A 24,238-nucleotide genomic window follows, 5' to 3' on the forward strand; every position below is an offset into this window, starting at 1 on the left:
GAAGGAGTGTGTGGCGTGTAGTTAGGCATCTCATAAATACTTGTTGAAAAGAGGGATGGATGGACAAATTACTCTATTGCTTATCTCCTAAACTACATTCTGAGTACCTTAAAGGTAGATGCCCCCCGCCTTATCTCTGTGCTCCAGTGTGAACTTATAAAGACTGACCACATATGTACAGTGACTGAAACAATTTGTATTATGTAGAAACCGACTTAACCAAGCACAAGTTGACTAGGTACTAGAAATGCTAGAATTCAAGAGAGCAGAGTTCCCAACCAGGCTGTGTCATTAAGGAGCTGTGTGGTCTGGGAAAACCGGTCTTATATGGGCCTCTATTTTCTCATCTGAAAGGCAAGTTTTAGACTAGATTTTGAAATCCCTGTCAGCCTTGACTTTCTGTGGTTGTAAATTAGGGTAGGTAATTGCATATTCACTTGACAAATGTTTACTGAGCTGGGTTCCAGGAACTAGTTGGGGGTAAAACAAAACAAAACTTAATCTTTTTTTTTTAATGTTTTATTTATTTTTGAGAGAGAGAGCACGAGCAGGGACGGGTCACAGAGAGAGGGAGACACAGAATCCGAAGACAGGCTCCAGGCTCTGAGCTGTTAGCAGAGAGCCTGATGCGGGGCTCGAACCCATGAACTGTGTGATCATGACCTGAGCCGAAGCTGGACGCTTAACCAACTGAGCCACCCAGCCGCCCGCCCCCCCCCCCCAAAAAACCCTCAATCTTAAGAGATCCCAGACTGAAGGAACAAAACAAAATAGGGTCAGTTCAGCGACAATAAGAGACTGAGTGTTAAAGATGCAGGAGCATGCCCTGGAGAAGGGCATTCTAGGCCAAAGAAACTGCTGTACAAAGGCAGGAGGCTTGGAGACAAAGAATTGTTTGAGCCAAATGGCTTTTGTATGCAGAGAGGTATGCCCTACAGCCCACAAGAGCTGAAATCTATTTCAGCCAGGGGAACGTTCACAACGGGAAAACAGCCAGATGGGGCAGGCCCACCGCCTAAACTGTTCAAATTCAGGAAAAGATCCAGCAAGTTCTCTCAGGGCTTCCTGTGAGATCTGACTTCTTCCTCATCGATGTGCTGCGTCTCCAAGGCCACTCATGCCGTTTCCACCTCCCCAGCTCACGACAGGCCCAAGCCTGAGCACAAAAGGCAGGCCAGTTTTTGGTATTTTTGTTGGTACCTGGTGGGATTTGGGGGGAAGGGCAAGGTCTAGCCGCAGGTCACGCGCCCAGAACAGGGCAGGACAGCTGCCCCTGGAATGACCCGGCTGACTTTAGTAGTCGAAGTGCCCTTGTTACCAAACTTGCTGAGGGGGCGAGGCGAGGACTTGCTCCACGCTCATTGGTCGGCAGAGAAGCGCCACCGAGGAACCCTTGTTGCCAGAGGCCAGAACGAGAGCCCATTGGTCAGGACACCTCACAATGGCCCCGCCAGCGCACAGGATTCTTCCGATTGGTTCGCCGCGTGCCTCGGGAGACCCTTGTTGCCTCGACCTCGGGCAGGCTGCCTCGTGCCCTGGAACGAGTGCTCCCTAGCCCACCCCCGTTCCCCATTGGCTCTCGTGGGGGCTGCCGCCATCTAATGACGAGGGAGGCGCAAAGCACCCGCGGGCGCGCTCCTTGCGGCAGGATCTAGTCCCGCGCGAGGGCGACCCCGCCGGGACTACGGGACTACAGGTGCGGAAGCTGAGTGAAAGGCCCAGGCGCCCGGCACCCCTGCGGAGGACCCCGTTCTCCCTCCTCCGGGGCTGGTCTGGAGCCCAGCCCGTCGTACCCTTGGGGAACTCTGCACCTCCAACCTGGAACCCGACCCGAAAGGCCCCAGTAAGTTCGAAGCACCCACGCGGCGTGTGAACCCGCTCAGAGCAGACGGAGGGGGGCGTCCTAACTGTTGTGTGTCGAGTCGGCGCCTCCATTTATTCTCGCCTTAATCGTTTAGCCACCGATTATTTATCGGTTCCTTTATTTGGCATTCTGGGTCCACCTCGGTGCCACCTCCCTAACCCCTCTGTTCCAACGGTGTTGGGAAGTTCGGTGCCGCAGAGAATTCCGATTGAGATCCGAACGGGGGCGTGGCGGAGGCGAGGGTGAAACCCCGGCGGGACAATGTTCTACTATCCCAACGTGCTTCAGCGCCACACCGGCTGCTTCGCCACCATCTGGTAAGGGCAGGGTGGTGCATGCCGGGAGGGGCACCCAGGGATCCCAGCCTGACGCCCCCGACCCACCATCCATCCACACCCCCGACCCCTCCAGGCTGGCAGCGACGCGTGGCAGCCGGCTGGTGAAGCGCGAGTACCTGAAGGTGAACGTGGTGAAGACCTGGTAAGGCCCAGGAACGGGGGGAGCGGTGGGGCCTGTGTGGGCAGGGTAGTGAGGCAACCGGATGGATCCCGTCGGCCAGGCAGTGGGGTTGGTCCTTGGCGCAGGGGTGAGCAGGGCGTTTTGTACCCCCAGCGAGGAAATCCTCGATTACGTGCTGGTGCGAGTGCAGCCCCCGCTGCCCGGGCTACCGCGGCCCCGCTTCTCCCTGTATCTCTCAGCACAGCTGCAGATCGGTGTGATCCGGGTCTACTCCCAGCAATGCCAGTACCTTGTAGGTAAGTCCGGGAAGGCTCGGGAGGTGGGGCAGAGCCAGGGGCCCTGGGCGAGGCGAGCTCTCTACCTTGCCCTCCCTGCCCACAGAGGACATCCAGCATATTCTCGAGCGCCTGCACCGTGCCCAGCTGCAGATCCGCATTGATATGGTAGAGACTGACCTGTGAGTGCACCCCTGGGACCTTGCCATTCAGCCCTTAGAGGGCAGCCTTCTCCCTGCTTGACCTCAACCCGCTGCCTCAGTACCCCACAGCCCACACTCTCTCTCAGACCCAGCCTGCTGCTTCCTGACCACCTGGCCATGATGGAGACCCTGGAAGATGCTCCAGACCCCTTTTTTGGAATGATGTCTGTGGATCCCACACTTCCCAGCCCCTTCAGTATCCCTCAGGTAGGGCTCATTCACTGCAGGGGGACTGTCGTGGGAGACCTATCCAGGCAAAGCCCACTCCACCTGTCTGTTCAAAGCCAACTTTCTTGTCCTAGTACACAGTTCCCACTGCCAAGGCTCTCAGGCCGTCAGCGTCTCTCAGCCGTGGTTTCCTTACCTTTGTCCTCCTCTATCCTGACACCTCAACAGCTTAATAACAATGCTACTGCCTGCCTTCAAAGACCCCTCCTGGGGTCCCACACTGCAAACGGAATACTAGCATTAGAGTTCTCTGTGCCCAGGCCTAGAACTAGCCACCCCCAGACATCTCTCAGCACATCCCCTGGGCATCTTTGGCTCCCAAACACTGATCTGGCCCCCACGTCCCAAAGATGCCACATTCACTTCTTTGCTTGTGCTGTTTCCCTAGCCCATGATGGTCACTCTCATTTCCTACTAGTTAAGTCTTACATATCCATTTTTTTTTTTTAACATTTTTTAATGTTTATTTTTGAGAGAGAGACAGGGTGAGTGGGGGGGGGGGGCAGAGAGAAAGGGAGACACGGAATCCGAAGCAGGCTCCAGGCTCAGAGCTGTCAGCAGAGCTGGATGTGGGGCTTGAACCCACGAGCTGTGAGATCATGACCTGAGCCAAAGTCTGATGCTTAACTGAGCCGCCCAGGTGCCCCAAGTCTTACATATCTTTAACAGACCTGGCTCAGATACTGTCCTTTTCTATGAGGCTGCATCGCTGGCCAGAACCACATGTTGTTTTGGAACTCAGCACACCGCTAACAGGCTCGTTTCGCCCTTTGTGTTGACTCTTGCTGGGATCCTATACAAACCTGTCTTCCTGTTGGGCCATAGGCTCCTTAAGATCAGGAATCTTTTCTGTTCCTCTGTTCCCCACAACACTTGACACAAGGGTGCAGTGCTTCGTGTACAGACAGACAGACAAAGAGTAGATAATGGGGGCAGCAGGGGGAGGAAAGGAGTGCATATGGTGATTGAGTATGCAGGTGTCAGTGCCACCGGGCTTCGGCATGAAGGAGCATTTTCGTCTATTGTCCGGATAAGGTTGTGTGAGTGAGAAAACAGTGGCTAGAGGCACCCGGGTGGCTCAGTCGATTGAGCATCCGACTTCAGCTCAGGTCATGATCTCACAGTTTGTGAGTTTGAGCCCCGCGTCGGGCTCTGTGCTGACAGCTCAGAGCCTGGAGCCTACTTCGGATTCTGTGTCTCCCTCTCTCTCTGACCCTCCCCTGCTCATGATCTGTCTCTCAAAAATAAATAAATGTTAAAAAAAAAAAAAAAAAAGAGTGGCTAAAGGTGGACCCTTCCTTTTGTCCCCAATCTTCCCCAAAGATTCGACACCTCCTAGAGGCTGCAACCCCAGAGAGACTTCCTGAGGAGATCCCTCCTGAAGTCCCTATGGAGCCTAAGATGCCAGGTGAGCCGAGAGAGTTCTTTTTGGGGAGAGGCATAGGAAGGCCCAAACACTGAAGAAATGACCAGCTTTGAGCTTCTCTTAAGTGCCACTCCCCGTGAGGGGTGTTTTGTGTGTGTAATCTCATCTCTGCCTCAAGAGTCCTATGAGATCGGAATATTATCCCCTTTTTACAGAGGATGAAGGTGAGACCCACAGTGGTTAAGCCGCAGAGCCAGAGTCAGATTGGCAGTGACTGGTCTGGGCCTGACCAGATCCCAGGTTGACTTGACTGTAGAGTCCATGCTTTCATCTCACCACATGGGGTGGGAACTTGGGAAGAAGCAGGGGCTGGTGTGACTTTTCCTTCCCCTCCAGACAGGGCCCTGGTCACCGTGGTGTCCCCAGAGGCCATCACCATCCAAGAGGCAGAGCCCATACGCATGCTGCAGATCGAGGTGAGTTGTACCCCTACAGCAGGGCCCGAGGCCTGCCTCTGGCGGCCCAGCCCGTCTTCTGTTTACTCACTTCTGTCTGTCCTGAACCCTGCCTTCTTGTCTCCATTTCACCACTCCCTCCCTGCTCCTAGTGCTTGAATGCCCTGTAGGCCTCCTGCTGCCTTTCAAACCTAGTTTCCTAGATCCACTTGCCTTTTTCAAACATTTATTTTTATTTTTGAGAGGGAGAGAGAAAAACAAAGCATGAGTGTGGGAGAGGTAGAGAGAGAGGGAGACACAGGATCCGAAGCAGGCTCCAGGCTCTGAGCGGTCAGCACAAATCCCCATGGGAGGCTTGAACTCACAAACCGCTAGATCATGACCTGACTCAAAGTCAGACGCTCGACTGAGCTACCCAGGTGCCCCTTGGAATTGTGTCCCCTTTCCCCCCTCCCACTCTTCCTCTTTGGACAGGGTGAACAGGACCTCCCAGAGGTCAGCCGGCGAGACTTGGACCTGCTGATCGCCGAGGAAGATGAAGCTATCTTGTTAGAAGAACGTAAAGGCAAGCCTGTCCCGCCACGTGGGGCCCGTGCGGCACTGGATGGTCAGGGCCCTGGCATGGGCAGTCTGGGCCTGGGCGGTGCTCCCGCCTCCTCTCTTCTGCGCTCTGAGCCCTGGTCTTCTCTCTGCAGAGTACAAGGAGGAGCCCCGGGCCCCGGAGGAATACATCACAGTACCCCCGCTCTCGCCCCCAGCTCTCGCACAGTAAGGGCAGGACCCCCTGGGCCAGGTAGGTGGTCAGTGCTGAGACGGGGGCCCTCATTTCTCTCACCCATTTTCCCTCAGGGTGGAAGGGGCAGCAGAGCCACTTCCGGTCCCAGCCCCTGAGGATTTGAAGCCAGTGGCCTGGGAGCCTGAGGCCCTCCTTACTGGTGAGTGCCTGTCATGCCTGGGCTTTCCTGGGAGTAGCTGTCGCACACAAGGGCCCTGGATTCCAACTTGCTGAAGGGAGGCCTTCTAGCTTCTTGCTTGGGTGGCTGCGTGGCTCTAAGGGCAAAGGGTGTGTGGCAGAGCCAGGACCTAGAGTGTTTTTGCAGAGGTGACCCCCCCGCCAGAGCTGCGTCTGCCAGCCCCTCCTAGCCCAGAGGTGAGTAGCGCCCCTTCCATGCCGCCTTCTCTCCCAAAGCTGCTCATCCATATTCGGCTTCCCCAAGCCCTGGGCCACTGCTAGCCTGCCTGGGCCTTTGTGCAAATTGGTAAAAGGTACCCCTGCTCACACTCCATTTTATGTAGCCTGCCCTTCCCTGCAGGGCCCCTTACGTGAGGTTGGAACCGCATGTCCTGAGGCCGTGCCCAGCTCTTTCCCGGGGCACCTCTGGGGTGGGGAGGTGGGGCTTACTCTGCAGCCCACCAAGGTGGCGAAAAAAGAATGGGTAGCCTTACCCCCACTTCCCCTCCAACTCGGCAGAGGAGGCCCCCAGAGGCCCCATATCTTGAGAGCCCACCTGCTCGCCGCCGCCGCCGCCGCCAGTTATTGTTCTGGGACAAGGAGACTCAGATCTCTCGGGAGAAATTCCAGGAACAACTGCAAACCAGAGCCCACTGCTGGGAGTGTGTGAGTGCAGCCTAGGCTCTGCTGGGGATGAAGCGGGGCACGGCGGGCCTGGGGCCACTCATGCTGGGCCTTCTAGACTCCTAGACAGAGAACATTCCCCAAAGTGCATGTGTTCCGGGTTTGCACACACACAATTCTCCGTTCCTTGAGTGATCCCACAGAGCACATCCATGGGCACCAGGTAGCAGTGAGTGGGGCGGCCAGGGGCATGAACCTGAATGTTGGAAGGTCAGAAGTCTTGGAACAAAGCATTGCAAAGACATGGAGGGGTGGCTCCCTCCTAACTGGGCCTCTGGCCCTCCCTGCCATGTAGCCAAAGGTGCAGCCTCCCGAGAGGACCATCAGAAGCCCCGTGGAGCTATTCCGAACCCCAACTCACTGTAAGGAGTGGCGGGAGTTGGCATGTGGGATGCTCAGAATCCATATTCCTCACTCTCACCAAGTGAGACCCCGTCCCTGCTGTCCCTCTCCCCTCCCCCCCACAGCTGCCTGGTTACCCCCAGAACTGCTGGCTTTCTGGACCCACTGTGCCCAGCCACCTCCAGAAGCACTCAGGCGAAGGCCACCCCAGGTGCCTGAAGAGGAGGCTGAGGTGGAGGTCACAGCTGAGGAGGAAAGGAGGAGGGCTGAAACTGTGAGCGATATCGAGGTAACTGCGCCCTTCCTCCATCCTCAAGAGGCTGCCTTCTCCCGCCCACGGGAGCCAGTAGGGCTGGGTCCATCCTGAGTGCACGCTGGTTCAGGGCTAGGACTGCTTCCCCCCTGCACCAGGTGCTTCTGTGACACTCCGGGTCTTAATTCTCGCTCTCCCTCCCCCAGGTCCTGAGAGAGGCCCAGGAGCCCAGCGGGCCCCTCATGCTGTCTTCAGGTAGGTGCCAGGAGTAGGGAGAGGACCACGACCCTAGCTGCGGTCCCAGAGGACTGGTATCCTGATGCTCTTATTAGAAGAGAGTGTTTAACATGAGGGACCATAGATCTCTGCACTCCAGCCCCCCCCCCACCCCCCCGGGCACTTTTAATAAGTCCCTGCACGGCCATGGCATATAGTTCAAGCAGATGGCCTCAACGTCCTGACTGCTCGGATCTAAGCAGATCCACTCAGGACCTTCACCTCCCCCCAACAGAGCTCTCTCTAGAAGCAGCCGAGGAGGAGAAGTCCCGCATCAGCCTAATCCCCTCGGAAGAACGGTGGTAAGGCCCTGGCCCATGCCAGGCATTCCCCTCATCGCTGTCACAGCTGCCCCCTTCTCTGCTCCACCTGACTGTGTGCTCTCCCAGGGCCTGGGCTGAGGCAGAGCAGCCAGAGCCCCCCGTGCTGCCTGTGGTGCCTGAACTCCCTGAAGCGCCCATGGAGCTGCCTCTCGAGCTGCCCCTGGAGCCCGAGCTGCTGTCGCTGGAGGCGGTGTATAGGTATCAGGGAGCCTGGGGGTGTCTTGGGGCGGGGGGAGAGGAGGAGCCCAGGCTGAGACTTCAGCTGCCAGCCCTTGACCCCCACAGGGCAGTGGCACAGGAGCTGCAGGCTAACAGGGAGCCCGATTTCAGCAGCCTGGTGTCCCCACTCAGCCCCCGCAGGATGGCTGCTCGGGCCTTCTATCTGCTGCTGGGTGAGCGTGGGCACATGTGGGGGGATAAGGACACACAGGCCGCCCAGGGACTCCCCCTGACTGGCCCTGTCCTTTACCCCCGAGCAGTGCTTGCGGCGCAACAGATCCTTCGCGTGGAGCAAGAGAAGCCATATGGGCGCCTCCTGCTGCTGCCGGGGCCACGATTCCACTGCGGTTAGAACAGATTCACAAAGCTGCCAGGATCCTGGTTACATTAAATACATCCTGCCTTGCACGTCTATCTCTGTGCTTTCTGCTATCAGAGCTTGGTTTTCAAGCAGAAACTAAACTGCCTTTATTAGGGTAGGAGATCAAGGCTCCGTTTGTGTTGTCTCACGGCATAACAGAGCCGGAGACGCCTCTGTAAGGCGGCGGGCAGGGCTGAGACTCCAAGTGGCTATGAGGCCCAGAATCTTTGGTAAGGCGTGAGCTGCACTGGGGCCGGCTCTGTTCTCTCTGGCCCGGCTGCAGCCTAGTCTAGGTGAGGCCCAGCACGGCCTGGAGCTCCTGAGCTTTGTCTCCAGGCAACGAACCCAGTGCAGAGTGGAAGCTGTCGGCGTGCTGTCTGGCCAAGAACGTCAGGAGCAGCAGCAGGGCGGCCTTGGTATCTGGGAGGAGAGTGCAGAGGGAGAGATCCCGGAAGGACTGGCCCCCCGCCCCTAGCTGCCCCAGGCCCTGCTCATGCCTGCCCCCCTCACCTGGTGGGATCTTATTGTCAGCCAGAGTGAGGCTACAGATACGCAGGAGCTCAGGAGCCACATCTATGACCTGTGGACAAAGAAAGGCTGACTCAGGGGTGGCAGCACCCCAGGTCCGGGGTAGGGGTAGGGACCAAAGACGGAGAGAATCTCACACCAGCGATACTTAGATGTGAATCGGTATCATGCTTAAAGACAACCGTGAAATAAGAGAAGGACCCATGAAACGTGGTAGTCATAATTTTTTTTTTTTTTTTTAAAGAGACGGGATTGTGACCAAAGAGAATTGAAGTTAAGACCAAAAGAATCTCCTGGTTTCTCTTGAGATCAAATAAATCTTTCACTTTTTTTTTTTTTTTTTTAAATAAAAGACCAAGAGAGCTCCACCAACACAACAGTCTCTAAAGGTGCAAAACAAGTGAATGACACAGGAGCACTGGAATAGGAGTCGAAACCTAGCTGGTCAGTGCAGACAAACCTCCTTCAGAAAGCTGCTCTAATTGGAAGGGACGGGGGGGTGGCCCAGGAATACCCACGCCCCATGGCACGGTCTGAAGGAGCCCTAGTGGGGGAAGTTCGCCTAGGGAAGCTGTGATTTCTGGCTCACCCCAGAGTGTGCAGATGGCCAGGCAGGGTGGAGCCTCCCTAGGAGAAAGCAGTGTGTGGGGAGAGCCCCTTCTCTCCCGTTACAAGACTGGCTGCCAGTCCTTGCAGCCTAATGACAAAGCTGAGTAAGGAAAGTCACACACAAGACAGTTAAATTGTTACTCTGTGTCAGCCACGGCCAGTCTGCCTGTGACAAGCAGCAAACTCCCGAGGGCCACCGTGTGGGAGTTACCTGGTCGGGGCTGCTCTGGTACAGGAAGCGGAAGAGGTGCCCAATGGTGACCCACTCCTCCAAGTCCTCCTTCAGTGGCAGGGCGTGCAGCAGGGCAGCCAGCACCTGGACACAAAGATGCCTCAGGCCCCTTGTTCTGCACCCCCCTCAGCTTCTCAGCCTCGTCCAATGCCCCCGGGCCTCACCTGGGGCTCCGGTTTCCTTGTGGGACTGGCCATCAGCAGGCGGGCGAGGGCCCCACAGATGTTGTCACGGACGCGATCATGGCGCTCCCGAGCCAGGAGGGGCAGCAGAAGCCCCAGCAGCTTGGGGAAGTGTCTGGTCCCACAGTCAAGGACCAGGCACGTGGGCAGACCACTCCCATCCTCGGGCCCCAGATATGCTCCCAGCCCTGCCTCAGCCCCTCCTATAAGCTAAGGATACTCCTGAGCGGGGCGGCCTCCGTGCTCTGCCAGCACACCCAGCCCAAAGATGGCATTGCTCCGCACCTCGGGGTCTGCCTCCCGGGCGGTGCTCAGCAGCACAGGGAGCAGCCGAGACACAAACTGGGCTGAGGCGGCCCCCAGGCCCTGAATGGACTCCGCCAGGGTCCCCACTGCAAAGGACTTCTCTGCCACCGTGCAGCCCTGTTTCTGCGGGGAGGAAGAGGAGTGAAGTCAGCCCGGGACATTGGGGGCTAGACACAGGGCGCATGGGTAGAAGGGGGCTCGAAGCCAGAGCACTCACCGTCTTGCAGAGCAGCAATGGCAAGAAGCCGGCAAAGAAGGGGGCGAAGGTGTCGCCCCCGGCCGCGGCTGCCAGGGCCGGGACAGCCTCTCCAGCATGCTCCAGCAGCATGGCATCATATTCAGCCTGCGGAGCCAGGGCAGGGGCTAGCGTGACAGGCCCAGCTCTGCGATATGGGTGCCCCCCCATGATGCCCCTTCCCGGCTGGCTTTGTGCGAAGCACGGCTTTCTCTCCTGGTGTACCTGCCCGCAGCTATGGATCCAGGCCCACCTGAAGCCTCACCGCCTGAGTGGGAGCAGGGCTGCATCGTTCAGAGCCACCACCTTTCAGCGGCCCTGCCCCCCCAGACCAAGCCCAGGGGCATGGTCCCTCCCTGCCCGGTGCAGACTACACGACAGCCTGATCCCACGGTTTGCACCATAGCCCTTACCTGGTCCTCTTCCTCCTCTTCCTCGTCCGTGTCCTGACAGGCTGTCTGCAGGAAGGGAACTCAGCTCAGCCCGGGCTCTCCAGCCCCTTCCCCTTTCCATGGAGGGGAGGCACGGGGAGGAGAGCTGCACTATCCCCACTTGGGGCTGAGCCATCTCACCCCACAGCCCACCGGCCCTGCTCACCTTCCGTTGCAGCACAGCCTTGAGCATGCTGCAGAGCTCAGCGAGACGCCCAGGGGGCTGCAAAGCGAGGGGCCCGCAGCCACGCAGCACCCCTGTCAGCGCCTCCAACACGGCCATAACCACTTGGCGCTCCCGCTCCACACTCACTGCCTGCATGTAGGACGGCACCACCCGGGCCAGCGCAGCCTGCAGAGCTGGGGACATTATTGGCTGAAGCCCCGGTCGGGCCCCGTCCCTCCCTCCAATCACCCCGCTTCCAGGGGCCTCAGCCTCTCCCTCTCACCTGCAGTGTTGGGTTCTGAGGGGCAGCTCTGACAGGCCTTGTACAGCGCGCAGCAGAACTGACCCAGGGCCTCATGGGCTGCCTTCCGCACATTTAGGTGAGGGCACTGCGGGGTGAGGAAGGGCAGGATGGGCCTGCTGTGTCCACGCCAACACTGGACCCCGAGCCCTCAGACTCCACCCGTTCCGTCTACCAGCCCTCTCACCTCCAGGAGCTTGAATACTTCTTCAAAGACACTCTCCATGTAAGGAAGGAAGGCCACGCTGTGGACAGACACATGGCCATTGGGGAAGGAATGCCCAGGCAGGGTTCCCAGTGCCGGGGAAGGGCTGGGGCTCACCTGGTGTTCAAGGAGATCTCCCCTAGAGCAGCACAGGTGTCTTCCTTCTCGTCGAAAAAGGCATTTTCCACGCTGTACCTAGAGTCAGGCGGGGATGCAGCAGCGATTAGACACCAGGAGGGCAGATCCGGCACTGGGCCCTTGCCGAAGCCAGGATCCCTCTGACCAGAATGGCAGCCCTCCGCACCCTGAGATCTCCGAGTCTTCCTCCTCTTCCTCATCCTTGTCCATGAGCTCCTCCTCGTCATCCTCGTCACTCTCGTCAAACAGAAGGAAGGAGGCGCTTCCATCGTACTGAGGCTGGACAGAGGAGGCACGGCAGGGACTCTGGCTCAGCTGAGCCTGGGAGATAAGTGCCAAGCCAGGGCTGCCCTTCCCCCACTGGCCCAGCCCACCGGTTCTTTGCTCACCACAATGCCTTCAGTGGAACGCAGTGACAGCAGCATGAGTGTGGTGATTTGTGGCAGGTGCGGTGCCAGGCCTTCACCCATGAGCCCCGATAAGGCTGCAAACAGGCTGTACCTGGGGAGGCAGGCAGAAGCTGTACAGACAGAACGGGGAAGCCGGCGAAGCCCAGGAAAACCCAGGATCCAGAATCAGAGAGGACAGGGTTCTCAGGCCAGGGCTGTGGATCCAGTGGGTGCGCAGAAGACATGGGGCAGGGCTGGGGGGAGGGCTCACTCACGTGCAGCGCCGCAAATCAGGGTCGTCTACCTGGTCACATAGGCCCAGCCCCAGCTGGCAGCATTCCTCAGCCAGGGGCCTCATGGGCTCCCCCACTGCTCGAGCCAGCACCCCCAGTGTCTCTGTGGGGGCAAGGACTCGGTTAACTCTCGGATGAAAAGATGGGTCAGAGGTGTGCGAGACCAAGACCTGGGGGACCAAAGACAGCAGCTGGGGGGCTATTCAGGAATCCCACTTGTTTCTAGGCACAGTGAGAAGAATGCTTCCTAGATGAGAAGAAAGAAACCTGTGTTGCCCTGGGGGAGAGCTCTGTGAACACCTCGGCCCTGTCTTGGCAGTGGGAACCCTGCCCAAGAGCCCCTTACTCACCCAGGCTCTGGATTTGCAAAGGCTGAAGGTCCTCGTGGCCAGTTAACAGGAATTCCCGCAGGAGCTCCATAATGGTGGGGAAGTAGGGCAGCAGGGAGGCCTGGGCCGCTGTGGCTGGGGGATGGAAGGACAGCATCAGCTGGAGTAAGGGCCACTGGGCCACGTGTCACAGGCTCCCTAGGGAAACCCTGTGCCCTGCCTCTTGCCTCCTTCTCCTCACCAATGGCCCCCAGGGCGCTCACTGCCAGCTCCTTGGCCCGGGAGCTGCTGGGATTCCTCAGAGGCTGCAGCATACACTCCATCAACTCCGGAAGGTACGGCTGCACTTTAGGTCCTGTGGGAAAAGGCATTCCTCTAATACCCAGGCCGGGTCTCTTACGTTCTGGGGGCCCACCTCCCTCCAGGCTGACCTCTGACATCCAGCCCAGACCTCTCTGGGCGCCTGCCACACTCCTTTCTCTGCCACAGACAGTGATGCAGGGAGTTGCACGTCCCAACCCCTTTATCCAAAGCTACAGCTCTGTCCTCTCCCACACACCTGCAATTGCCATCACCTACCTAGATTCTCCACGAAATTCTCCAGGGCATAACAGGCCTTGGCTAGGTGGTTTGTGTGCCCAGGAGGCACCGACTTCAGGTAGGCGAGGAGCAGTGGCATCACTTCCCCTGAATAGCTGCTGATATGGGGCTGGAGAAAAGGAAAAAAAAGACCCCGAGTCAGCTCAACCGGTGGTATGCCCTCAAAGCATGCACCTAAAAGCATGCACCTAAGTGCCAACAGCAGCAAGGATGCCAGAGGCGGGGAGTGGGGGAGGGGGGAGGCGGGTCCCTGGGATGGGTGGGGACTCTGAAACACTGACTGCCCATTCAGCCTTGCTGACCTGTAGGTTCTCTGAGAACTGGCCCAGGGCAAACAATGCAGCACTGCGTACAACTTGCGATGGGTCCTCCAGGCCCTTGCACACGATCTGCAGCAGTGGGGACAGCAGTCTGGGTGGGGTGGGACAAGAGGATGTAATCTGAGGGGCAAGACCAGAAAGCCTGAGGCTGGGCCATTCTCATTTCTGCGGGGGAAACCAAGGCTTTCTTTGTCACCACCCCCTGGTCCCTAGAGATGGGGAAGCCATTTAAATTATTTTCCAAATCAGGACCTTCTCAGAGTGAGGGAAAACACTACTGATAACTAAGCTCCACCAACAAGCACCGACCAGGACTGCCATGTGCCGTGTGGCGGTCCTCCCCACGGCCCACCCTCCCTCTAGGAAAAAGGAATAGACACCTCTGTCTGATGTGGTCACCAGCTCCATCGGACAGTACAGCCAGCACCAGGAGCCCAGCCTTGCGCTGGTACGGTCTCTCACTCCGCAAGGCCTCTTCCAGCATGGGCATCTAAGGAAGCAGATGGCACTCAAATCCTAGCACAAGCCTGCCCACTCTTGTGGCAACTGGCCCTCCACACCTAACAGGACCCAAACATCTTCAGCAATGGGAGACTAGGCACACCTGGGGGTAGGGGCACCAGTAGGGCAGAGCCACACTTACCAACAAGGGACAGAGCTTCTCAGGGGGCAAATGTAGTGCCAGCATATCCACGACCTGAAAAAGGACAGGAAGACTTTGCTGGACTCCATCTCTGCCCCACAGCTACCTAACACTCCACCCCACTCCTGTAGCATATCCTACCTGTACAGCAAAGTGCTTGGGAGTCTCCCCCACCAGGCCAATCTCCAGCTCCTCCTCTTCTGAATCCTGGTCCTCAGGATCCAGCTGGCCCAGTGGGGGCTCGGCAGCCATAATGGGAAACAGGGTGTGTAGCAAAGGTGGCAGGAGACGATTCTTCAGCAAGGCCTTGAAAGGAAGGTGGAATGGTGTCCCTGGTAATCTGCTCCCAAGATGGACTCACATTAAAAATTCTGGCCTTCTAGGCCATAAAGGATCCAACAGAAGATTCTCAAACTCCCAGCTAGGAGCTGGGGTGAGGCCAGATCGATTCTGAATACCTAAAGATAGTGTGAGGCATCTGGGTGCCTCAGTCAGTTAAGTATCTGACTTGGGCTCAGGTCTTGATCTCAATGATTCGTGAATTTGATCCCCGCATCAGGCTCTGTGCTGATGGCTCAGAGCCTGGAGACTACTTCTGATTCTGTGTCTCCCTCTCCCTCTGCCCCTCCCTGGCTTGCACCGTCTCTCTCTCTCTCTCTCTCTCTCTCAAAAATAAACATTTAAAAAAAATTAAAAAATAAAGATACCCTGACTTAGACAAAAAGCCCCAGCAGTGATGTAAAGGATGGAAATGGGGGCGCACCAATGTGCATCAGAGAGTACTCACCTTGCTCTTGACTTTAACCAAGAAACTGAGGCAGCAGAGAATACGTACACGTATTGCATCACCCAGAGCCACGTTTTTAGCCACCTGCCCAGAGACTAACTTGAATCAGAGACACCCAAAGAAACTCCCAGCAAAACAAGCAGCAGAGGCTGTGCCTGTCCCCAGCTCACCTCCAGGCAGAACGTGAGGACTTCAGAGAGGTGGGAAGTGATGATGGGCACCTCTGACTCCAGCAATTCATCCAGGGCCTCCACAGCCTCACAGGCCTTGGCCTGCCAGACAGACAAGTCATAGAATTACCATGCTCTTCTTCAGTGGACCAGGCTGGGTGCTCCTATACTCTCCTTCCAACGGAGCTCTTGCCCACATGTCCTCACCTCATCCACAGGGATCAGAGTCTGCATGGCCACAACAAGCTTGGGCACCAACATCCGCGCAAGAGGCTAGAGGACAGAGAGCATAATATATGCTCATCTCAGGCCCCAGAAGCTGGTAGCTTCCTCAAGGCCTGGCTACAGGATGAGCCCAGGTACAGCCACCCACAATATCCCCTCTCAACTGTTAGAAAGGACAAATGGCAAAGAATCTGAAGTAGTTCTGCATCCTGCGAGAATGAGGGCATGAAGATCCAAGAACAGGGAGCCAGGAAAGGTGGGGACCCACATCTCACCACATCATCAGTGCCCAGGTAAGGGGCCATGGTGGTCAGCGTGCGCAGGGAGTAAAAAAGGAGTCCAGGAGAGCCCACCTCACCAAGGGTCTCATTCAGAAGCCGAAGAAGCTCCCGGTGGTGGGGCTGGAAGGCCTCAGGCCGGGAGGTCACCACCACACTTAGCAGCAAAAGCCCCATCTGTGTGGGAGTAGGGGACAAGAGGAAAAAGCTTACATGGTCTATCCAGCCTCTCAGTCCTTCTATCCCTCCCTCCCACCAACAATGTGCTAATACCTCTCTCTCTGGGACGTGGGGACTGTGGGTACTGTGCTGAAGAAGCTGCATGAGCTGAGGCCAGGCCTCCAGGCCTTCCTTTCGAAAAATGGTGGCTGAGAGCTGGGCCAGGCTAAGGCTCACAGAGTGCCTGCAAACAGGAGACATGCCCTCGCCACCCCAATCATCCTCCAGTACCCTCCCCAGCACACCTGGGCCTGCCTCAATGGGCTGGCCAGGACGGAAACCTTCAAGTGTGGGCAGAAGGTCTTTGCCAAGTTGGGACACATAAAACAGTGGCTAACAGGGAGACCAGCAGCATGGTGGGTGTGTGATCTGTGAGCCTGGTTTCAGCCTAATCTCGTGAAATTTAGTCTCCAGCAGGGCCTTAGAACCCTCGCTCCCTCCTTGGTCTAGAACTGAATCTTCCCTCCTCCCGGCCCCAGGCCCTGCCTGGAGCTGAAAGACAAGGCAGAGACCCAGAGAGGGTCTCGGGGGGTCAGTCAGGATCCCAAGAGGAGGCAGGTAGGCACTTACTGGGTCTCTCTCTGAAAGGCCGACAGGACCAGGGACTTGAGGCTGGAACACAGGTGGCAGGTGTTGGTACTTGGCCGGCCCAGGAGCCGCCACCGCCTGGCCCCGCCCCGCCCCTGCCCCCGCCCCCGCCCCCGCCCCCGCCCACCTTTCCCGATGCTCGGCCGCTAGCCGTCGCCAGCGGGTGCTCAGTCGTCTGCGGGTCAGCACGGCCGCGAACTGGCGGATCTGGGACGAGGAAGCACATACGTGAGGGTCCGGGCAGGAAGGTGCTGAACGGGCCACAGGGGGAAAGCTGGGGCTTGACCAATGGAGTACTACAGGACACTCAGCAGTAAGGGGCAGGAGCCTCACCTGAGGGTCGGCCGCCGAGGCCAGCAGGTCGCAGAGCGCAGGCAGAGCGGCCGGGTCCCGAAGAGCGGTCTGGAGCTGCTCGGTGGCCTGGGGGAGGGGGGTAGTTTGGGGGTCAGAGTCGGGCTTTTCCCGCAACCTCCCGCTCGCCCCGGCCGGGTCTACCCTGTCCGTACCCGGCGGATACGCTCGGTATCCGGCAGCAGCAGCTCCCGCAGGATCTGCTCCAGGCCGGCGGGCTCCATGGCAGCAGCCGAGCAGCCGCTACTGGGGCGGGAGGGGGGAGGGACAGCACGTGGAGGCCCTGAAACCCACTTCCGGCGGAAAGGGCGTTGCTCCGCGCCCCTCCCGTCGCCAGGGTGATTCAACTAGCTTTACACCCGGAGCTCTGGCTTTTCACTTCCGTTGGCCTCAGCGCCGGCTGAGCCGCGGAAACCGACCCTGGCGGTGCAGGTTCCCCCAGTCGAGAGTTCCCCATGCCCCGCGTAGAACTCGAGTTCGTGCGTTCCGGGCCGACCCGGTTTTCTAAAGGGACACTGCCCTTTACGGCAGGGCTCGAGTTCCGGTATCCAGACCAAACCGTCCAACTACAGGATCCTTTTTCTTAATAAATTTTATTTTGATAATTGTAAAAAGAAAGATCAGGACCAAACTAAAGGCAACTTAAAAAGTTCAAATATATACTCCTTATATAATAGAGATTTGTAATTTCCAGGCCTTCCGGGGGAAGGGAGGCCCAAAGGGCAAAGGGGAAGGCAATAATGCCATCATACAATTCAGTCAATCAGAAGAGACGTTTGTAAGAGATCAGTGGGCCTCTGGACGTGAAGAATGGGAGAGAAGATCAATAGTTTTGCTACCCAAAACTTAGTCCATCTTGAGGTTAACATAGATATAACGGATGAACTTCAGGGAAGAAAAAAAGGAGATGGTGCCTAGCATGAGGAAGAAGACGTAACCAGTGAGTAAGGAGTAGCCAAAAAACTCTACTGTCTGTACTGCCCCTGACATGTTGGAGCGCCGAGCATAGTAGAAAACGGAGTAGAGGAAGATGAAGAGCCCAGTGGAGCCAACACTCAGCACAGATCGCCACCACCAGCGGTAATCCTCCCCAGACAACTGGAAGTAGGTGAGCGCAATAGAGATGCAAGCCCCCACGCTCAGCAGGATGGCGAAGACAAAGAAGAGGATGCCATACAGAGTGTACTGTTCCCGACCCCACACTGTGGCAAAGATGTAGTACAGCTCCACAGAGATGGCACTGTGAAGAGAAGAGACGATACACAGCATTAAAGGGCTGTGCGCTGTCAGCACAGTGGCCAGGTCAAAATCCAGCCACCACCCCTCCGTGTTACCAGGTCACTCCACTCCCTGCCCTACAGTTCCTGGCTCCGTGGGGACTCTTTTACCCGTGACTAGCTGTGCTCATTTTAAGAAGAGCTTCCCTGATAGGTTGAGAGCAATGATCTTGTCTGTTTTATTTTCTGCTCTATATTATCTGCCTGGCACTAGAGGTACTCAAAAAACTGAATAAGCAATCACATAGTTATAAGCCCCACCTAGTGCCTGTGGACACTAAAGTCAGAAACCAGGAAGAGAGTGAACTGAGCAGTGTCTTTGGAGAGTTTTGTAAGTGAGACGCCCTCATCTTTGAATTGATTCAAGCTGAGTCCTGCTTGGATAAAGGTGGAACTACTTAATGATCTCTTAAGTGTGCACCTGAACTAGGGATCATATGGGTACGGAGACAGCCAAAGTTAAAGTCAGGAACCGGAGAGTGATGACCATGGCATAAAGGGAGGATACCTGAAAGGCAGGAAGCCTCCGACAGTCATGTGGATGAGCGTAGACTTGTACCAGGGCTGGGGCGGGATTTCCCGGGCGATGTTCTTGGTGCGACAAGGTGCATCAAAGGGGCTAGCGTTGTTCTTCCCGAAGATGCCTCCAATGACAGTGAGGGGAAAGCCCACCAGCAGCCAGACTGTCAGAAGCAGCAGGATGGTGGTGGCTGGCAGAGCTTGTGTTGAACCATTAGCCCAGTGCACTGAGTTCACCACACTCCACGTCAGGAAGAAAGGCACTGCAGGGATGGGCCCCCAGAGGGAAGGTCAGCAGTAGGAACATCCCTGGGGCCACCCACTCTGACTCGACCTAACAGGGAGGGGGGAGGGGTGTGAAGCATCCTGCTCCCTGGCTGACCACCCTTTCACATCCCATTGTTCCCAGTTGTCTTACCAACAGCCCTTCCCCCAACCATTATTATTAAGAGTCAAGGCAGCTGTTACATAATGATCTAAGAGAAACACAATCCACCTGCCTCCCAGGGCCTGTTCTGCTGTGGCATTGGTGAATCCTAGCATGACCCATTCCTTTGGCTTAAGGCCCTATTTTCAGAAAACCCATATTATGTTTTCTGTAAGCCTATTTCAGAAAACACATATTATGTTTCATCAAACATAAATGTGATGAAGTATAAATCAGATACTCAAGATTGGGAACATGAAAGGTTCAAAATGCATACAACTACTGCCTCTGAAAGGAAAAGCTGGCTTGTAAGGCTAGAGTGGGGTAACCATCTCCAAATTTTAAAAAAAAGTTATTCTGGCAGGGGCGCCTGGGTGACTCAGTTAAGTGTCTGACTTTGGCTCAGGTCATGATCCCATGCTTTGTGGGTTCAAGTCCTGCACCAGGCTCACTGCTCAGTGCGGAGCCTGCTTCAAATCCTTTGTCCCCCTCTCTACCCCTCTCCCACTCATGTGCGCACATGCTCTCTCAAAAATAAATATTAAAAAAAAATTTTTTTAAAGTAGGCTCTGAGCACAGAGCTCAGTGTAGGGCTTGAACTCACAACCCTGAGATCATGACATAAGCCAAGATCAAGAGTGGGATGCCTAATCGACTAAGCCACCTAGGTAGCCCCAAAAAACCTTTTTAAAAAGAGGGAATATCAAGAAATATGTTCAAAAAAGAGTGTTATTTCCACTCATAACATAATGGTCAAGGATATAGGCTCCAGAGTCAGACTGCCTGCATCTGAACCTGGTTCGCTTCCTCTTAGAAGTGTAATTTCAGGCAAATTGCTTAATCAGCCTTCCATTTCCTCATCTGTAAAATGGGGACAATATTAACTACTGCATAGGGTTATTGTGGGGGGTTAAAAGTGATGAAGGTATGCTGAGTGCTTAGCATGTTGTCTAAAGCATTTTAAGGACTTAATTTTTAAACTATGCAAAAGAAATGCAGTCTTGTCTTTTGAATGGCTTTCTTGTTTCTTATGCCTATTTTTATTCCGTTAAGGCCTTACTCTAACTCGATCCCAGGTTCCATGATGTGTTGTAAGTTCCTAAATCCTCAGCCTGCCAGGCCAGCCCACCAGGGAAAGGACAGTCCTCACCAGAGAAGAGGCTGGTGGTGAGAATGATGTTCCACACCCAACGCTCGCCTCCAATCTGTCGGTAGAAGTGGCTGGACACGTAGCCAGAGATGCAGCAGGTCAGGGCATACAACAAGATGGCTGCCGAGTTAATGGCCCCGTGACGGTGCACATTGAACATGCCCAGCAGCGCCATGACAATAATGCCTGCAGGGTGGTAGTGGAAAGCCTGTGTCAGGTCGGCCCTGTCTTCTTCCTGGCAACGTCAGAGGAATCAGCCCCCTTTCTCCCAGACCCAAGGAGAACAATATCCCCTAATTCTGTTGTCCAGCAAACCCACAACTGAATATACACATGCTTCTTAAGGCCATCCCGCCCCTTAGGTTTGCCTCTCACCTTGGAAAGAAGAGAAGATCTGCAGATCTTTCCAGAACAAACCATCAACTTAGTTCTACCCCTTGAGAGAAATCCCTGATTAATTTTTATCACCTCACCAGTGCCAAGGGCCAGGAACTGGGCACCCACACCAAGCACAGCACAGAGCAGACCACGGTATGGAGGGAAGCGGAAGACATCTGTATGGATAATTTTCCAGCCATTGTCACCTTGGTCAAAGTCATCACCAGAGCCTGCAGAGGTAGTCTCCTCATCCAGGTTGTATCGAGCCAGGTCATTTCGAAGCACACGCATGAGAATGACAGCCACGAAACCCACCAGTAAAAACACAAGCACCATGGAATTGATGATGGACAACCAATGGATTTCCAGCGTTCGGGGAAAGAAACCACCGTCATCGCCACGGCGCCTGTCACTCCGACGTTCCACTGAAGTCTCAGACCAGCGCACGCTGTACGTGTGGGTGAGGCCTAAGAACTCATCAGGTCGTAACCCATCTAAGCTGTGGGGCTTGACGTCCCGCACAGAGACATTGGCAAATATAATTCGATCTCCATGGAATTCTAGGTGGAAGTCCAAATGGGTCCAAAGCCCTATCTTGTGGCTGTGGGGCAGGAAGCCACTCTCCTCCATGTAGCCCACAAAGCCCCTGATTGGCAAGTCATCCACTACAAATTCAAAGTAATACAGTTCCTCAATGGCCTGGCGCAGCTGCTCCACCTACAAAGAGCAAGTCAGGAGTCAGACAAGGCCTCTCCAGGCATAGATTTAGAGCAAGGTTCCACAACCTGGGCACTACTGACATTCTGTGCTGGATAATTCTTTACTGTGGGGCGCTGTTCTGTGCCCTATAATATGTACCATCCCTGGCTTCTTCCCACTAGGTGTCAGTAGCACCTCCCCACCTTCCCTCCCAGCAGTAACAATCAAAATTATCTCCGGACATTGCCAAATATCCCCTGAGAGACAAAATTGCCCCCTGCTGAGAACCACTAGGTTAGAACCTAGTATGCTGGGATTCTCCAAAAAGAGCATTATGACTTGACAGGGTTAAGGTGTAGAAAAAGGAGAAAGGCAAGGTGTCAGAAGGTCTGGCGTAGACTAAAGAAAAGTGCCCTAAGATAGGATGTACTAAAAAGAAAAAGCATCACAGGAAAGATTGGAGCGTACAGGTGCCAGTTAAGAAAGCCAAGAGGTAGGTATGGAAGGCAACGACTATGTAGGAGTGATAGTTGGGACCTTTTTACCAACAAAGCAGCCTGGAGTCCGGAGTCTTGGGCTCTCATATCACCTCTGCAAATTCAGTATCTTGGAAAGTCACTTTTGAGCAAGTATGTTTCTTCCTCAACTGAATGCAAATAATACCACCTGTCCTGCCTCCCAGGTGGGACTGTAGTTAGAATCAAGTCATATCTTTTCCAAAACCATAAATTATGGGGCGCTTGGGTGGCTCAGTCGGACTTTGGCTCAGGTCATGATCTCCTGGTTTGTGAGTTCCCGCCCCGCATCAGGCTCTCTGCTGACAGCTCAGAGCCTGCTTCAGAATCTAGGTCTTCCTAGCTCTCGGCCCGTCCCCCACTCACGCACTCTCTCTCAAAAATAAATTAAAAAAATAAAATAAAACAACAACCATAAATTGTAAGGCACCGTTTAGTCCCTGGGTGGGAGGGCTAACTTCTAGCCAATGTGGAGAGGCTGACCTGTGCAGAGCTGAGCTGCATGTGGCACAGAATTCTCTTCTCCACATTCTCCCGAAAACGGATCTCGTACAAAGACTCGGCCATTCGGTCCCCATCCAGCACTTCACCCAGGCTAAGGCTTTTGTGTCGTATCTTCTCAGGGCAGCAGACCGGAAGCTGATAGTAGTGGTAAGTCTCCTGAGGGTTGTGGTAGGGTCCCACTTTGTTGACATATAGAATGACGGGGTCACCGGCCTTGTAGTGTGTCACACCTTCCACCCCAGTCTCATGGCCTGTGCCCAGCAGCAGCATCAGAAGTGGCAACCACTGGCAGTTCCAACTCCGCGGGTGCCCTAGGACTGTCATCCTTAAGGCAGCAGAACCTGTTTGGGGGAGTCCTGCAGTTATGGAAACTAACCCCTGACGCCCCAGGTCAGGTCGTTCGAACCGAAACCCAATGGCTCCAATTCCTCCCCTTGGCCTCTCCAACCCTCCTTCGGGAGGCCGCCTCCCAACCCCCCCTCCCCCCCGCAACACTGTCTCACTGTCCTTTGCTCTCCTGTTCTCTCAATCTGGGGTTCCCCCCGCCTGCCTGGGACCTCCCCGCGCCCCAGCCCGTTTCCATGGCAACGCCACGCGCCCTCACACCTCAGGCACCTTCCCGCGGCCCCTGCGGGGTCCTCACCGCACGGGAAGGGCTGGCCGAGGCGGCGCCCGCGGCCTCTGCGGCCCCGTAGCTGCCCTTGGGTTCCAGCCCGGGTCTCCCCCCTGAGCGGCGCGCGAGCGGCGGCCCGGGAAGGACCTGACGACCGACCTCCACTGGGTTGGCCGCGGCGGTGCCTGATCGCAGCGGCTGTAGCCACACCACACGGGACACCGCACTCGGTTCAGTTAAGTGTTTGCCGACTAGCTTTCTCCAGTCGACAGCCAGGCCCAGCTCTGGAGAGTCCGCAAGACCTAGCTAGCCCGTCCCCCGGCGGGGGGGCCTCCCGGCGATCTGGAGAGCAGCCCCCGACACGTCAGTCTTACTACTTCCGCCTCACCCGCGGGGACCTCAGCCCGGCGGAAAGCTCCTTTTCTGGAGCCTAGAGGGGACCACACCCCCGATGCTGCGGCGGGTTCTCTGCTCTGCCGACGGTCTTTCGGGACGGGGATACGGCTGAGGCCTAGCTTCCGGGACGCGGACGCCACCGCGGGGTAAGAGTCGCTGCTAGGCCGCTCGCCCGTCCCCGGGAAGACTTGGGGGCACCGGCAGAGGCGGGGAGCCGTGCCCGCCGCACGCGCCCAGTGACCGTCCAGGAAACGGATCCCGGTAGATGGCTAGGCCTACACCTAGTGGACGCCCCGGAGCTTTTGCCGGCCGAACCAGTGGGCATTTGCCGGCTGAACTCGCCACCGACTGCAGAGGGCGAGCTCAGAGAGGCGGTTGATGGCCCCCAACCCGGATCGAGCTGAGGCATTGGGCGTCGCTGTGCTGGGACATCGAGGGCACAGGCCGTGCGTCTAGGAATCTGCATCTCACCTCTCTGCTTCTCTCCCAACCCGTCTTGAGTGTCCTCCCGCCAAAAAATAAATACATAAATAACACTGTCTTCCCGAGACTGTATTGGAGGCCTCCCTCGCCAGATAACGGCTGTCACATGTTCGAAGACAGGCAAGCCCGAGGCAGGTCTGTTGCGGAGACACGCAAAGAGACAGGGTGTTAGCCCTTTTATCCGGTGAGCTGGGCAGCCTGACAGGGTTATCGTTACTTGCAGGTAAAGAATCTTGGCATACGTTCGACTCTTTTTCGATGTTCTTGGGTGTGTGTGTGTGTGTGTGTGTGTGTGTGTGGGTAGATGTATACGCGCGCGTTTGGATTTCTCAGTTTTATGTTGCAGATTATTCTGGAGAAGTTTACCCTTGCCTGTCTTGGCTATTTTGAGGGTACCTGCCGTTTGGAGAGTTTCGAAGCTCAGACGAGGGGCAGTAACTTCCGTTTGGCCACTCGGGGGCAACATGTAAGGATGCAGATTTAAGGTTCCCT

General features: G+C 56.1%; 3 protein-coding genes across 9 annotated transcripts; 1 reads left to right on the plus strand and 2 right to left on the minus strand.

Annotated features, from left to right (window-relative positions):
* The first annotated feature begins 1,476 nt into the window (after positions 1 to 1,476).
* REC8 (REC8 meiotic recombination protein) lies at positions 1,477 to 8,307 on the plus strand. 3 transcript variants are annotated; one of them, XM_039254715.1, is made up of 20 exons: positions 1,477 to 1,843; positions 2,050 to 2,181; positions 2,276 to 2,344; positions 2,477 to 2,619; positions 2,705 to 2,780; positions 2,888 to 3,008; positions 4,353 to 4,437; positions 4,792 to 4,871; positions 5,325 to 5,457; positions 5,546 to 5,618; positions 5,700 to 5,785; positions 5,951 to 6,000; positions 6,322 to 6,468; positions 6,782 to 6,848; positions 6,954 to 7,117; positions 7,288 to 7,336; positions 7,593 to 7,659; positions 7,747 to 7,878; positions 7,966 to 8,072; positions 8,160 to 8,307. In XM_039254715.1, exons 2-20 carry the CDS (start codon positions 2,126 to 2,128, stop codon positions 8,249 to 8,251), a joined length of 1,797 nt encoding a protein of 598 aa, XP_039110646.1. In that variant the 5' UTR covers positions 1,477 to 1,843; positions 2,050 to 2,125; the 3' UTR covers positions 8,252 to 8,307. The 3 variants fall into 3 exon arrangements, with proteins under 3 accessions (XP_039110646.1, XP_039110645.1, XP_039110647.1); XM_039254714.1 differs by having other exon boundaries at positions 1,477 to 2,181; XM_039254716.1 differs by having other exon boundaries at positions 1,477 to 2,181; positions 5,325 to 5,415.
* Positions 8,308 to 8,342: 35 nt separating this feature from the next.
* Positions 8,343 to 17,042, minus strand: IPO4 (importin 4). Of its 2 annotated transcripts, XM_039254708.1 has the most exons (30): positions 16,941 to 17,042; positions 16,768 to 16,854; positions 16,562 to 16,641; positions 16,417 to 16,458; positions 15,901 to 16,030; positions 15,625 to 15,804; positions 15,332 to 15,397; positions 15,125 to 15,226; positions 14,955 to 15,038; positions 14,309 to 14,473; positions 14,168 to 14,221; positions 13,905 to 14,014; positions 13,507 to 13,615; positions 13,184 to 13,313; positions 12,846 to 12,959; positions 12,626 to 12,739; positions 12,258 to 12,378; positions 11,983 to 12,094; positions 11,760 to 11,872; positions 11,573 to 11,650; positions 11,438 to 11,495; positions 11,233 to 11,338; positions 10,950 to 11,143; positions 10,766 to 10,810; positions 10,335 to 10,460; positions 10,032 to 10,240; positions 9,794 to 9,926; positions 9,609 to 9,713; positions 8,771 to 8,840; positions 8,343 to 8,680 (listed from the first exon to the last, which is right to left on the minus strand). In XM_039254708.1, exons 1-30 carry the CDS (start codon positions 17,007 to 17,009, stop codon positions 8,550 to 8,552), a joined length of 3,237 nt encoding a protein of 1,078 aa, XP_039110639.1. In that variant the 5' UTR covers positions 17,010 to 17,042; the 3' UTR covers positions 8,343 to 8,549. The 2 variants fall into 2 exon arrangements, with proteins under 2 accessions (XP_039110639.1, XP_039110640.1); XM_039254709.1 differs by lacking the exon at positions 14,955 to 15,038 and having other exon boundaries at positions 16,941 to 17,041.
* Positions 17,043 to 17,359: 317 nt separating this feature from the next.
* TM9SF1 (transmembrane 9 superfamily member 1) lies at positions 17,360 to 23,089 on the minus strand. Of its 4 annotated transcripts, none has more exons than XM_039254712.1 (6): positions 23,027 to 23,089; positions 22,234 to 22,595; positions 20,632 to 21,253; positions 20,159 to 20,344; positions 18,571 to 18,844; positions 17,360 to 18,025 (listed from the first exon to the last, which is right to left on the minus strand). In XM_039254712.1, exons 2-6 carry the CDS (start codon positions 22,576 to 22,578, stop codon positions 17,632 to 17,634), a joined length of 1,821 nt encoding a protein of 606 aa, XP_039110643.1. In that variant the 5' UTR covers positions 22,579 to 22,595; positions 23,027 to 23,089; the 3' UTR covers positions 17,360 to 17,631. The 4 variants fall into 4 exon arrangements, with proteins under 4 accessions (XP_039110643.1, XP_039110644.1, XP_039110641.1 ...); XM_039254713.1 differs by lacking the exon at positions 23,027 to 23,089 and adding an exon at positions 22,861 to 22,987 and having other exon boundaries at positions 20,743 to 21,253; XM_039254710.1 differs by lacking the exon at positions 23,027 to 23,089 and adding an exon at positions 22,861 to 22,987.
* Between the last annotated feature and the right edge of the window lie 1,149 nt (positions 23,090 to 24,238).

This window comes from Hyaena hyaena, unplaced genomic scaffold (genome assembly GCF_003009895.1).
Source record: "Hyaena hyaena isolate Hyena2069 unplaced genomic scaffold, ASM300989v1 scaffold_497, whole genome shotgun sequence".
NCBI classification, from domain to species: Eukaryota; Metazoa; Chordata; class Mammalia; order Carnivora; family Hyaenidae; genus Hyaena; species Hyaena hyaena.

Coding starts and splice junctions, on each gene's coding strand:
- REC8 (XM_039254714.1), top strand. CDS start 2,126: ATGTTCTACTATCCCAACGTGCTTCAGCGCCACACCGGCTGCTTCGCC. Junction 2,345..2,476: donor GTGAACGTGGTGAAGACCTG/GTAAGGCCCAGG, acceptor TTGTACCCCCAG/CGAGGAAATCCTCGATTACG. Junction 4,872..5,324: donor TACGCATGCTGCAGATCGAG/GTGAGTTGTACC, acceptor CTCTTTGGACAG/GGTGAACAGGACCTCCCAGA.
- TM9SF1 (XM_039254712.1), bottom strand. CDS start 22,578: ATGACAGTCCTAGGGCACCCGCGGAGTTGGAACTGCCAGTGGTTGCCA. Junction 21,254..22,233: donor TGCAGCTCAGCTCTGCACAG/GTCAGCCTCTCC, acceptor TGCTCTTTGTAG/GTGGAGCAGCTGCGCCAGGC. Junction 20,345..20,631: donor GTTCCTGGCCCTTGGCACTG/GTGAGGTGATAA, acceptor ACCACCCTGCAG/GCATTATTGTCATGGCGCTG.
- IPO4 (XM_039254708.1), bottom strand. CDS start 17,009: ATGGAGCCCGCCGGCCTGGAGCAGATCCTGCGGGAGCTGCTGCTGCCG. Junction 14,474..14,954: donor TGGTTAAAGTCAAGAGCAAG/GTGAGTACTCTC, acceptor CTTCCTTTCAAG/GCCTTGCTGAAGAATCGTCT. Junction 10,461..10,765: donor AAGAGGAGGAAGAGGACCAG/GTAAGGGCTATG, acceptor CTGGCTCCGCAG/GCTGAATATGATGCCATGCT.